Here is a 14,755-nt window from a genome sequence, read left to right as displayed (position 1 = left end):
ATGTCCATTTAATCTAATTCTTTCTTCCCTTTTATTGCATTTCCAGCCTGATCTGATTGCATTTCTCCCCCCTCTCTCTTTAAGATCTGACGCTCTCCTTCAGTGTGAAGAGCCGCTCCAGGAGGTGTGTAAACGGCCCCCTGCAGGAAGCGGCCAGGAGGCGGCTCTGGGCGCTGGAGAATGAGCACCAGGAGGTGTGTGCCCTGTTTAAGGTGAGCTTGGGTGGCCCACTGCAATGCTGAACCTGCCTGGTGTCCGGCCGCTGCAAGGCTTGCCAGCACCTAGGACAGCGCCGGGAACAAAGTGGGCCCTCCAGAGAACCCCTGAAGGAACAAAGAATGAATGAAAATGTACATACTTGCTGCTCAGCAAGGATACACAGAACTCAGAAGGTGGCAACCTCTGGTGTTGCACAGTCAGAGAAAATGGTTTCAAACCTCCCACTCATAGCTGTCTGACCTTCTACAAGTGACTTCACCTGTGTAGGATGGAATTGTTATGATATCTACCTTATAAAGCATATATATATATATATTTTAATGTGGTACATTGGGATTATTTTTTCTTGTAATCAAATATACACAATGTAAATTTTCAACTTTAATTATTCTCAGTGTACAATTCAGTGGCATCAATGCAGTCACGTTGTTATGCCATCACCACTGTCCATTCCAGAACTTTGTCATCATCCCAAACTGAAACTCTGTATCTATTAAACAATAATCCCCCCCCATCCCCTTCCCTCACCACTGGTGACTACTAAGTATATATTCTTTTAAGTACCAAAATTGCTAATCAAAAAATTAATAACGATAAATTTTAGAATGAGAGGAGAAAAAGGCAATAAAGTAAATAAACCAGTTTCTTCTTTTTCATAGTGGGTAGCTTGTATGTTCAGTTGTTAAACCAAGGAAGAAGGATATAACCAAATTATTTATAGTTTAAGAGAGATTTTTTTTAAAGACCCTGTCCATTTATATGAGAGAGAGAGAGAGAGAGAGAGAGAGAAAGAGAGAGAGAGAGAGAGAACACAAGCAGGAGGAGTGGCAGGCAAAGGGAGAGAGGGAAGCAGGCTCCCCGCTGAGCAAGGAACCAGAGGGCCTCAATCCCAGGACCCAAGGATCATGACCTGAGCTGAAGGCAGATGCCTGAGTGAGCCACCCAGGTGTCCCCTGGGAGGGACTTACTAAAAGAACCAAAGTCAGAAATGATTAAAAATTGTTGCAACTAGAGGTGGGAGAAAAAGAATATTACTTCATGTAATAAACTAATATGTTCTAGTTATTTTTATAGTCTCTGAATTAATTTGATACAAATTAAAAAGGGAAATGTGTTCTATTAATCTGTCACGTAAAAAAAAAAAGACTGGTTTGTTGGGAGGAGTCAGTGAGTCAGTATCTGTAGAGAGCTTGGCACTTTGCTTGGGTGGCAGTATGTGCTCCCTAAATAGCAGATCAATTATAAATAGTAGGGTTTTTTTTTTATTTCCAGAATTCAGAAACTTGGAGGCACGAGCTGTTAACTGGCACCATAGTTTTTAAAAATTCGAGTCACTTTTGGTGTGGGCAAGAGCTGCATTTGATTGAGCCAGGGGATCTGCTGGGCTGAGGGTTGAATCGGTCCAGCTGGTGCACCTGGGTTGAGGCCTGGAGTCAGCTAGATCTAGGCTCCAGTCAGGGGGCCACAACACACAGGTGACCCGGGGTAAATTGCTTAACCTGTGTGTGCCTGGGCCTTCTAGACTATAACACATGCATCATGCCATATTCTATTAAAGCTGAAATGCCATTTGATTATCAAATGCAGCAATATTTTATATACCTGGAAGAAAGGGAAATAAATGCTCCCAATTAAGTATGAGCCATGCTTCCTTATCTTTTATCTCAGACATGATTAAATGTGGTAAAAGTGTATTTTAGAATGGATTAAGTAGTGTCATTGTACTCTTTGAATAGGGTTATTGTGAGTTAAATGGGGCATTGTTTGTGAATAGGTGAATTGCCTGACATTGAATCTCCTGGAATCAGTTGCTGTTGTTGTTTTAAAGATTTTATTTATTTATTTACAAGAGATACACAGAGAGAGGCAGAGACACAGGCAGAGGGAGAAGCAGGTTCCCTGCGGAGAGCCCGATGTGGGACTCGATCCCAGGACCCCAGGATCGCTCCCTGAGCCAAAGGCAACCACTGAGCTACTCAAGTGCCCCTGGAATCAGTTTTTATCTAGGACCCCTTCCCTGACCAACACGATCTGGGGACTCCTGGGGCCTGTATGGGAGAACCCCAGAGTTCTGGCTTTGCTGACCTAGGAACTCCTCCCTTCCTCTCTAATCTCTTCTTTCCACAGGGTTCTCCCAGAACAGCATTCTAGGGAATGATCTTTGATGGCACAACCTGGCCTGAGGGAGGAAGGATGCTCTGACCTTCACTCATTAGAGTCAACTCTAGAAGCTTGGACAAACAAGAGAAAGATTTTAGGGGAAAACCAAGTCGGTACAGTAGTTTAGACCTGTTTTCCCAAGTATTAAAAAAGGGAGTGGGGGAGCATGCAAATTGGCACAGCACAGCCTTTTGTAAGGGCAGTTTGGCTCTCTCTTGCATTTTAGGATCGAAAATGTGAGTATCTGCATTCCCAACTGCACTTCTCAGTGAGAATTACTTATGTCAAAACAATCAGAGACGTGAACAAAGACTTAGCTATAGGATGTCTATCACAGTACTGGTTAGGATGGTAAAAAAATGAAAGCAACGCAAATGTCTAAACACAAGGAAATGCTAAGAACTATGTTAATGTACCGATGGCATATGTAAGCATTAAAAATAATATAGATTGTTTACTGAAGTAGGGGATGGCTCACAAGATATTGTTTAATTACAGAAGATTACAAAACAATTTATGTAATGTGATTCTATTTATATAAAAATAGTTACATAGAAGCTCAAGCACAGGAAAAAGGATTCTGAGTTAATACATAAAAGTGTTAACACTGATGATCTATCTATCTCTAGGAGGAAGGATTGTGATTTTTGGTTTTGTGTAATTTGGTTTTTCTATTTATCAGCTTTATAAAAATAATCATTAGACATAGATCGACAAACTTGCTTCCAACATGCCTTCTCTTATTCATCCTTCAGCTCCCTCGTACACATTTTTTTAAAAAACACAAAAGGTAGCATTTTTCTAAAGGATTTTTTTTTTTATTTGAGAGAGAGAGAGAGCATGAGCAGGGGAGAGGGGCAGAGGGAGAGGGAGAAGCAGGCTCTCCAATGAGCAGGGAACCTGATGTGGGGCTTGATCCCAGGACCCTGAGGTCATGACTTGAGCTGAAGGCAAATGTTTAATCAACTGAGCCACCAAGGTGCTCCCCAAAAGGGAGCATTCATTGCACACAGTTCTACATCCTGGTTCCTTTCTGTTGCTGCTACTGATCCATCTGGTAGTATATATCTGGAGGCTGTATCAGTGCACAAAGGATTTCTTTATTCTTTTTTATGGCTGCATAATATCATATATTCCACTGCATGGATGAATCACAATTCATTTTAACTGATCTCCTAGTGATGGACATTTAGGTTGTTTCCTGTGTGTGTGTGTGTGTGTGTGTGTGTGTGTGTGTGATATGTAAAAAAATCAATGCCACAGTCAAGAAATCACACAGAGCATTTTGCACTCCTCTGAGATTATGAACAGGACACTGTCATCCCAGGCTGACTCACTCTTCTCTTTCCCCAGGACCTCTCAGCCAGGTTGGTGGGTATCCAGTCCCAGAAGGCTCAATTCCTCATCACCTTCAAGACCATGGAGGAAATCTGGAAATTTTCTACCTACTTGAACTTAGGTATGATGTGGAGCAGGCAGGTGGAGGAGAACCTGTGTTATAGCTCAGCCAATTTGTAGGGTTTGACATCAGGGAATTGGTCTGGCTCTGACAATTAAAGAGGTAGAGCCTTCACATGGATGGTTAACTTTTGAAATATCACAAACTGCCTGGAACTAAATCTAAGGCAAATATTAACGGTTACTCTCTAATGGGATGTGGAACATTACTTTGTTTTCAGGGGGAGACTACTTTCTTAGATAATCAATCAATTGGTGAACAGTTCTTGGTGATCACTAAATTCAAAGGACTGAGAGAGATGCAGACTGATCGTTAAGAAAAACGGGGGCCAGTTAAATAAGATCAAGTAGCTGCTCAAAATAGTAAAGTTGTGGATACTTCAGCCTATGTTTTTGGAAAAGAGTCAAAAGAGATGGGGGAGCTATGTGTGAAAGGGGACTCAGATGGCAGGGTTTTCTAGGAAGTGACCTTGTGTAGGGGTCGAGGGTCAAGATGGCCCTTGGCTAGAAGGTATAACTTCTCTCGTAGTCATGGTGATTTTCTGCTTTCCCTACTGCGCATCTCCTTCCACGATCATTTAGAGACCCATCTTCAATTCAAAGTGTGCTCCATGGACCAGCAGCATCAGCATCGTGTGGAGCTTGTCAGAAAAGTAGAATCTCAGGCCCCATCCCAGACCTACTGACAGCATCTCTATTTTAATAAGATCCCCAGGTGATTGGTGTGCATGTTAAAGTACAAGAAGTACAATGATAGAAAACACACTGGGCCTAAGTAGGTACAACAGAATCAGAATGGAAACAAACAAGCTTTTGCATCTTAAGAAAGACGAAGTCTCAAAAGAAGCAAAATTTTAGCATCAATAATTCACATTTGTAGGCATGTTTGAAATACCATCCATAATTGCAACTACAGAGCAGCTAGTCTGGTTTTAACAAGGGAGAGCATGCTGGGCATGAATGATGGAGAAGATCAGAGGGGTGGTAGAGTAAATCCTGACTCCTTTACAGGTCATGGACAACCCCCCAGTCACTGCATCTTTAGGGGTCCAGGAATTTGAACCTCAAGTCAGGAAAACTGTAAGGGGGGGACTAGGACCCCCAGAATCCAAATTATAGTCTTTGAAATTCCTCTACAGATGAATTAGAAAGAGGTAGTTAGGTTTGGTCATCTCATTGTGCTTTTATGGAGATCCATAATGTATTGAAAATCATAAATATTATTTAAAAATGATTTGTATTTCCCAACAGATGCTGAGAAGAATCAACTCACCCTAGAAATTTTCTAGCTACCTCTCTATGCTCTTCTTGTTCTTATTAAGGGACAAAGGTCTGGGAGGGAACTTCAGAAAGGAGCTTTCTCACACTTTTCTGTTTTCAGCTATGGCAGAAATCATGTTGTTCAGAAATCATGTTGGCTTGACCTCTTAGGTTATGTATCTGCATGTCTGGAACATCTCCTTTTTGACCATAAGTACTGGCTCAACTGCAGATTGGTGGAAGATACAGAGATCCAAGTGTCAGTGGATGAGAAACATCTGGAAACAATATACCTGGCACTCCTGATACAGGAAGGTGAGGATGGAGTAGGGTGGGATGGGCTTTTATCTGGATTTTTATGATCAGTCTCTGAAATAATTAGGACACAACGGGAGGCAAAGAACATTTCAAAGGTGAGAATAATCATAAATGAACCCACCTGTTACCAATATTATTCCAAACCTCACTCTCAGTTTGACACTGACATCACATGAACAGCTGTTTTTCAGTCTCACACTGATTGATCTTACAACCCCTTGGGAAGTTTTTAGAAAGTGCTCATGCTAGGGCTCCACTGGGGCCAATTAAATCTCCAGAGGTAGGGGCCAGGCTTTGGTATTTTTTGAAAGTTGCCCAGGCAATTCTAACATGCATCCAAGAGTAAGAAAGAATCACCTTTTAAAATATATGATACAATTTGATTGTGAAATAAAATTGCAAATCTTGTAAAACCTACAAGATTTCCTGAGATGGAGGAAAATGGTGCTGGGGCACCTCTTGGAGAACAAGCCAATCTGTTTGCAAGGAGGGATCTGATCCAGGTGACAACCAATGCTAACCACTGATGACATCACAGGCACATTGAAAGAACCCAGGTTTGCATAGAATATTTTGCAAAGGGATTCTGTTTATGGTTGTGTTGCACAAATCACAGTTGAAGGAAAGAATTTTGTATAGTGCTACCATATTTGGATAAATTATATTCAACCAAATCAATTTATTCTTTGTTTTGATCCTAAGATTAAGCAGAGGGTTGCAATTGTAACTGAAGTTTTGTTAAGTAAATTTTTGTTTTATAATTTTTTCCAAGGGGAAGTCCCAGTTGAGCCTTATTCTCACAAATTACTCCAAGCTTATGATATCTACTTCAAGTGCATTCCCTCTCAGTGGCTTTTTTTCCCCCTGCTACAGTTTTTCTGGGATCACAAAGTAGTGGGCTTCTGGTTAGAAACGTTACATTGTGTGGTAATCCCTTTTCCATTACTGCTACTCCTTGGAGGGGCTTTTCTCATTATCTACAGGTCACTTCTTCTGCAGAGCCATGTGCTCCGTGGCTCAGCCAGCTGAGAAGGAAGGGGAGTATTTGACGCTTTGCAAGAAGGAGTTAATCTCCGTGAAGATAGTTGAAGGCGAATCTGAGTGGGAGGGCGTGTCCTTGGTGACGGGTCAGCGGGGCCTGGTGCCCCTGTCAGCTCTGGAACCTCTGCCGCTCCCTTTCCACCAGTGAGTAGCCAGGAGTGGGTCCCAGAGCAGACTGAGGTCTGCACAACAGAGTAGACAAGCTCGCATATATGGGCATCTGCGGTGCCAGGGAGGGAACAAAATTTGGGGTTTTTTTTTTTTTTTGGTCTTTTTTTGTTTATCTATCTATCTATTTATTTATTTTTAACAGTCAAAATTTGCACAATCTGGTGAAATTAGAGACAACTCAAAATTTCAAATGGACATTGTATCTAAGAGGAAATCTACTGCCAGTCTTCAAACACAGTGTTTCTTAATATGGGGACTGGTGACCATTTGTATCGGAATCACCTGGGGATTTACTCTAAGTTCAGCCCACCTGGCCATCCTCAGACTGTTTTCGATTTAGGAATTTGTATCTTATATAAGCTCCCCTTGAACATAAGGGGATGTATTTCATACTTACATTTGAGAATCCAGGCCAGAAGGTTTTGTAAACTCTGATATCCAGAGATTAGAATCTGACAGAATGGAAAGAGATCCTTTGTTAGTTATTTAACTGGTGAACTAATTGCAGAGCCAGAAAACATCCTAGGCCTGCTGAATTCCTCTGCTTTTCATAAAGCACCTGATGCAAAGTAAGTTCTCAATAAATATTTGTCATTGTTATAACAGGAGTAATAACCATGATACTTATGATAATCGCCATTGTTATTTTAATGAACTCTTCTGCTCACTGGTGTCATGTTTTTGAAATCCGATTTTGCAAACCCCGTGTTTCCATTGGCAGATGGTTCCTAAAGAATTACCCAGGAAGCTGTGGCCTTTCCAGGAAGAGGAATTGGACAGGCTCCTATCAGATCGGTATGGCTGGGTTGAAGACAGTATTGTCAGGGAGCTAATACTGTCCTGCCTCCTAATTTTATCTGCAAGTTTGGAGTCAGTTGATGTGAATTCCTGACTGGCCTCTGCTGCTGGCTGGATGTGGAGAAGCCAGTTGCTCTCTGTAACATGGGTTTCCTTTCCTGTGGGATGAGAGGTCTCAATCCAGGGCTGTTGGTACAAATGCTCACAGTGGCAGACAGAATGTACAGATGCATGCGGGCCTGGGTGGAAGATGTTAGGGAATGGCGGGACCATGGGGGATTTAATGATATATTGGGTGAATCAAAAGCCCAGTGGGGGCCAAATGTGGCCTGCAGGCTGTTTTCAATCTCGAGTCAAAACATTTTCAATTTCCCTTATACTTTTGTGAAATTGGTCTTGAATTTTGGAAGAGTAAGAAGGCCTGGCACATGATGGATATACTCAGTAGATATTTGTAGAATAAATAAATGAAATATATATATATGTATATAATAGTATGTATTATATAAACATGCATATATTTTAGATGATCTCTGTAAGAATGTGCATGTATGTGTGTACATTTGCACACATATACACATGCATCTATAAGTACATATGTATCTACTGGAAATGAACTTTAATGTTTTCTAGGTATCAGGAGTATCTATTCCTTTCATCTTCATCTTTAGAGCCCTCCCACCCCCAATTAGCCTAGCTGAAGTGCAATTTTATAAGATGTGAGCCCAAATCATACTTTTTAAAAAAGAAATAGAAGGAGGGGCACCTGGGTGGCTCAGTCTTTTGAGCATCCAACTCTTGATTTTGACTCAGGTCATGATCTCAGGGTCATGAGGTCGAGCCCTGTGTTGGGTTCCACACTCAGCGGGGAGTCTGCTTAGATCCTCCCTTTGTCCCTCCCCCTACTCACATGCTGTCTATCTCTCTAAAATAAATAAATCTTAAAAAAAAAAAGAAATAGAGGTAATTATGGAACTTAGACCTTAGATCTAATCAATTAACTGACCATAAACAAGATTTTTCGCTATCCAAGACAGTATAAGCATTCCTTGGAATTATGAATATGGGGCTGTGAAGTTTGTTCTCAGTTCAGATTCTTACTCCACAGCTTAAAATCAGCATGACCTTGGCCAATTCGCAAGCTCTCACTGTGCTGCAAGTTCCTCATGAGTAAAATGTTACCGTAAAGCTGATTTTGAATGCCATGAAAAATCAATTAAATGACATCTGAAAACCATTTAGTACAGTTTTCCACACTGCAAGTGTTTAATACACTATAGATCCTATTAGCCCACAAAATGGTGGGAATTTCTGGTCTTGAAGACCCAATCAATAGAAACTTTATAAAAAATATCAGGGGTGGGGGGGGGTGGGGAAAGCCAGTCGCTATAGCAGAGAAGCTAAAGCAAACTTGGAAACCAAGACACATAAAAGCCATTATCTCAAGCAAAGCAGGATTAGTAGAAAGAAGGGTTAACCAGCAGTTGAGAGATTGATTTCTACACCCAGCTCCTCCGACAACTGTGCTTGCACCTTTTAACCTTCTAGAAAAAGGGGGTTCTGATGGTTACTCTACATACTCTCTAGGACTCTTGGAAAGATCTGAGAAAATGAGCTTAAATGTATTTTGTAAACCAGACAGCACAGAGCTCATAAACATGTCATTACTAGATCTTAGCTGGGTAAGTCTCAAGCTGAGCAATGACCATAGTCAGAAAGGGAGTCTTCCAAATCCCTCTGGATCCTGAGCAGTTTTCTGTTTACCAGTGATAGGAGGCTAACATGTTTTGAAGTTTGATTCGGTACCAGACATTGTGCATCTTTTTGACTTTTCCTAATACTTATGAGACAAATATTCTTACTATTCCCATTTTACAGTTGGGGAAACTGAGGGTCATAGTGGCCAAAGGAACTGGGAGGAAACAGAGAGATCCCACAATGTTTCTCACCCTGGTTTGTGGATTTGTGCTAATCATGATGAAATATTTACATGATAATGGCAAATCAGACACAGTAAGACAATACAGTAAGCTTCCCAGTTTTCCATGAATGAACTTTATTCAGCTTTAGGGTATATCCAGTATTCTGAGATGATCTTTCCTACATTTGTTAAAACACCCTTTATTTTGTAAAGTGATGATGAAAGTGGATGGTGTCTTTCTTTGAATGTTCTAGTTTGGCAACATTAAAAGCCAGTTATTACCCTGTCTCATTCCTGCCAATTTTTTTTTGGTAAGGGGGTAGGATTTTACTGGTCCTTAAAATTCTAAATTCTGAGGATGCTTCATTTCATATTACACTGGGAGCAGGTTTTGCCTTATTTGGCTGACCTGGATGTTATTTCTCCACAGGCAGAGGAAAATGTAAGGCCTGGAAGGACTATGAGAGGGAAGAAAAGGATGAGCTGACTTTTCACCAGGGAGAAAGCATTGAGATCATCGGCTTTGTCATACCTGGGCTTCAGTGGTTCATTGGGAAGTCGACGCGCTCAGGAGAAGTGGGCTTTGTTCCCACCAGGAACATAGATCCTGAGTCTTATTCCCCAATGTGAGTATGGCAGAGAGGCCCTCTAGGATATCTTGGAGTGGGCCACCTTCTTCTGTGGCCCTACCCCATGTTGAACAGTGTTGCAGATGAACTTCAGGGTTGCCTGGCAAGATAGAGTCAAAGGAGCACTTTCTGACAACCAAGGATGTCACAAGGGGTGATGGGAAGTAGAGGATGAATGATCAAGGAATGAGTCCATTCAGTTCTGATCAGTAGGTGGTCATCGAGGCCTTCCTATGTGCAAGGAGAGAGGCACAACCCCAAGATAAAGGGCCTGCTGTTACCACTGTAGACGTGGTATTGGTACTTGTACTCTGCCACTACCTCGTCCAATCAAGGAGCCCCAAATAAGGGGAGGGCACACATAGAGACCTACAGACTACAGCTTAGTGAAAGGAGGCACCAGTGTTGGCCTAGATGCTAGAATGCTTCGTTTACACTTTTCTCCTTTTTGATCAGAACGGCTGGTTCTGAGAAGCAGAGCCACCCCTGAGACCAATCAGTGGCAGATGGCCAGCTTGTGCCACCTACCCTGTCTTGGAGGAGTAGGTCTCAAGAATACTGATCAGTCTCTGGGGTGGGCTTCCTGCCTGGGGATAGGAAACAGTAGGAAGCCTGCCCCCAGAAAGTACCAGAGGGATCACAGAGTTGGCTGCTCACACTAAGATCCTGGGAAAATGTGGCTCAAGGATTGTCCAAGGCCCTGCGCACTCAGACTAGAATGTCTTCCCTTGTACAAAAGAGCCTCCAAGGAGATGGACCAAGGGCAGATGCTCCCTCTAAGCCCTGCCCTTTGTAGGGGGAGGAGACAGAAGGTCATGTTCTCTACACAGAAATGTGGGAACTCAAGGGACTCTCAATGAGGAAGAGCGTTCACTGAGTCCCTGGAGGATTATGGGGTAAATGGGAGTTTATAAGGAGGAAGACGGTGTCAGGAGAAATAGGCCGTATTTGCACAATGCAAGATATTTCAACAAGTGACCATGGGGAAGAACAATCACAGGTAGGAAAGTGGAGGGAGGGATGTCCTGAGGAATGATTGGTGTTGGTTGAGAGGCAGGTTGCCAGGAGGGCATTGGTGTAGCAAAGGCTCAGTTGGTCTGTGATGTGGCAGACAGAGAATGCTTGTGTCCTTTACCTGACAGGGAATGGGGAGCCACTGAGGGTCTCTGAGCAAGAGTGACAAATGATGAGACTGGAACCCTGGTTTTGAGCAAGGCGTGCAAGGGTAGGGGAGAACCTGGAGGCAGGAGATGAGCTCAAAGACCAAGGCTGGCACCTGGGAAGGGGCAGGGAAACAGGGAGGAGAGGGCACAGCTGAGGACCAATCATCAGGAATCTAAGATTCCAGGAGCTTCATAAATATGGATGCCCATGTTCTGCCTCCAGAGGTCCCATCTCATCAGTGTGGCTGGGCCCTGGCTCCTCTGGAGGGTGGTGCTAATGGACAGCCAAGGCGGAACCACTGCTCGGACGACCCCCTCATTTACCCCAGAGGCAAGTGAGGACTCAGGAGTGAAAGGGCTAAACCCAAGGCCTTGGGGTCTGGAATTCTAGAATCCTGACATTAAATCTAGGGTTCTTTTTTTAAAAAAATTTATTCATGAGAGACCCCGAGAGAGAGGCAGAGACATAGGCAGAGGGAGAAGCAGGCTCTCTGTGGGGAGCCTGATGCGAGATTCAATCCCAGGACCCTGGATCATGACCTGAGCCAAAGGCAGATGCTCAAATACTGAGCCACCCAGGTGCCTCTAGGGTTCTTTTTCGACTGTACAGTTTTGCAGCTGAGGTCCTAGTAAGAGGGAGAAAGAATAAATAGGACAGAGATTTGGTGGGGAAAAACAATGTACCCAGCAGAGAAAGAAAGAATCTAGCAAAGGAGACAAAGGAACAAAGGAGTCCTGTGAAAGGAAGGAAGGGGTTTGGGGGGGGGGGGGACAGTAAACACTGCTGCAGACTGCAGAGAGGTTAAAGCAGGGCTGCCTGCTGAAAGGCCTTTGGGATTGGCCACTGGTCATTGAGACGTCAGTGGCCATTGGGAGGTACCTGGCCATCAGGAGGCCCAGTAGCTTAGTAATCAGAGTTTGAGAGCCAGACTGCCTGAAAGGCATTTATGCTTGGCCATGCAAGCATATTGGGTGTCTCCATTAGCTTACCAGCTTTGCAATTTTGGACATGTTAATTGGTCTCTCTGTGCCTCAGGTTTCTCATCTGTAAATGCATATGATATTAGTATTTGTCCATAGGATTGTCAGGAGTTGCCATGAGCTAATACATGTAAAGCACTTAGAATGGTGCCCGGCACAGTGTGTGTTTAAGATCAATATGCATTGGGCGGCGCAGGTGGCTCAGTGGTTTAGCGCCACCTTCAGCCCAGGGCCTGATCCTGGAGACTCAGGATCGAGTCCCACATTGGGCTCCCTGCATGGAGCCTGCTTCTCCCTCTGCTTGTGTCTCTGCCTCTCTCTCTCTCTCTCTGTGTGTCTCTCATTAAAAAGAAAAAAAAAATCAATATGCATTAATTCTTACTATTGCTGTTCCTGCCATGGTGGTAATCTTTGAGAGGTAGTTTTAATAGGATATCGGGGGCAGGTGTTAGATTTCATAAACTATTTTTGGACTTCTGAACCTCATACCTTGCCCCAAATCTCAATAACTTATGCCACTAAATTAATTTGATTATCACATTTTAACTGGCTTAGTTGTAGGGGACACACTCGTGCCATAAAGAACATCACCTCCTGTATCGCAGCGGTGGCTTGAGAACTTCTGGTTATTTCTATAGTGTCTTCTGTTGGCCTCTCCACCTGGTTACCTGTGGGACCCCATCACCAGAGACTGCACATTGGGTAGGGAAGGGGAAAGTGATCCAGGAAAGAGGGAGAGGTGGAAGAAAGAGGGGAGAGGGGAACTGACTTATTGTAGTCCTCCACCCCACAACCAAGCACTTTCTAGATCACAAACCTCTCCAAAACACAGCAATGAGAGGAAAAGCTCACAAACACCCTGATACAAGCAGCAGCCACTGGGTGGAGTTCCTGGGAATCATCCTGTGTGCTATGCAGGTGGTCTGGCCACTGGGTGTCACTCTTAGTCTGTTTTTTTGGTAGGAGGTTTCTGAAGACCGTCCAGCATTTGATGTCTCCTTCGTCTTCCCACAGGCTCCCTCCCTGTGCTAGTATATTACTTCTTAAAGTGTCTTCATCCATCCATCCATCCATCCATCCATCCATCCATCCATCCATTTGTATTTATTTAACCAAATCGGCAATATATTGAGAGTAAAATTTCTCAGAAGCTGTCTTGTGAGTCAGATTTAGTCTGTGCCTCTGACACATAGGAAAGAGATCCTGTATTTCCACGGGAGCAAAGTTGTGAGTTTCCTTTTATTTACAGCCCATATTTCAACACCAGCGACCTGGTTTCACAGCAACAGCAGCTGGAAAACCAGTTCTTAAAGCTTGGGGCAGGTATTCCATCTGAATAGACATGGTATTTGTCTTGGCCAGCGTGCCTTTAGAGATTTAAGAGTTGCTGATGGTGACAAAAGCCACACCTTGCTATTCTTCGGTTTTATGCTTTCAAAAGGTATTTGATATGTGTGTATATGTGTGTATATGTATATGTGTGTGTGTGTTGAGGGAAAATGAATTTAGATATAACTGAAGACTCCTTGTTACTCCTTCCTACTTTCACCCTGTGATCCTGATTCTTACCCCGGGGTGGGGGTGGGGGGGCTCTAGCTGAAGCTGATACGTTAATCTTCCCTGTCATCATTCTGATACATTTTAGAAACAGATATTTGTAAAAAAAAAAATACACTAGAGTTTTGTGTTTTAAAAAATGTATATACATGTTTCTTCTGTAACTGGCCCCTTCTTTTCCATTGATACAATAAATTTAGGACTTATTCGCCTTGTAGATTTAGTTTGTTTTAATAAAGTGTTTCTTAAAGGAGATTTAGATACTTAAATGTGTAAACTAAAAAATAAGCAAGATTGAAAAATTAATGCACTCAATACCAGAAAAAAAAAAACTTGGGGGATAAGCCAATATCTCATAGTATTAGATGTTTGAAAAATTCTATTTTTTATATACCCTCTTTTATTCTTCGTTGTTTATCTCTGTCTTCTTTATAATTTCATTTCTTGTGGCATCTATTTTTGCTGATGACAAGTTTGCCGTTAGTCTCATAGCCATTTCTTTGCAGGTAGGCAGCTTTCTCTCTCTCTCTTTTAGGTTTTTCTTACTGATGTTTTGTACTATGATATATCTAGATGTGACCTATTCTGTTACATATTTATCGTTGGATGTCATCTGTGTTATCTTTTAGGAGTTATTTCAGTGGAGATCTGTGAGTTGTAACTACTCTCAGCCTTTAGTCCTTGTTTGTGTTAAATATACTTAAAATATACTTGTGAATGATAATTTAGCTAGGTGTAGAATAACCTTCAAAGTGGAAGGAACAATAACTACTAGCATAAAATTTCAAATCTGCTTTGCCAGGGTCCATTTCATTAATCCTTGGATGGAGAAACAAGTTTTCTTGTGTTGGCCATCTTTCTTGTTTCTTTGTTTTCTATTTTACTATTTTCACATTTACCTTTATTATTTCTTCTACTTTGTTTTAATTTCATTGATTTATGCATTTATCCTCTCTGTTTAATGCTTTCATCTTGTAAGTTGATTTGCCAAGCGATAGCTAATGGAACCCAGGAAGATGGATCAGGAGGATGAATAGCCCTATATAGAAATGGAAGTCATGTTGAAAATGATATTATTT

The 14,755-nt window shown here is 42.4% G+C and overlaps 1 protein-coding gene across 1 annotated transcript in view; it reads left to right on the top strand.

Moving 5' to 3' along the window:
• Window positions 1–14,755, top strand: part of SH3TC2 (SH3 domain and tetratricopeptide repeats 2) — a 65,780-nt gene that overhangs the window by 25,174 nt on the left and 25,851 nt on the right. Inside the window, 6 exon segments of the mRNA XM_055325832.1 lie at window positions 85–212; window positions 3,733–3,838; window positions 5,269–5,412; window positions 6,399–6,600; window positions 7,349–7,422; window positions 9,777–9,972. Coding sequence (XP_055181807.1) covers window positions 85–212; window positions 3,733–3,838; window positions 5,269–5,412; window positions 6,399–6,600; window positions 7,349–7,422; window positions 9,777–9,972 — 850 coding nt within the window.

Source organism: Nyctereutes procyonoides, unplaced genomic scaffold (genome assembly GCF_905146905.1).
Source record: "Nyctereutes procyonoides isolate TBG_1078 unplaced genomic scaffold, NYPRO_anot_genome, whole genome shotgun sequence".
Classification (NCBI taxonomy): Eukaryota; Metazoa; Chordata; class Mammalia; order Carnivora; family Canidae; genus Nyctereutes; species Nyctereutes procyonoides.
Note: the sequence above shows the minus strand (reverse complement) of the source record. Positions and strands in the feature narration are given on the sequence as shown.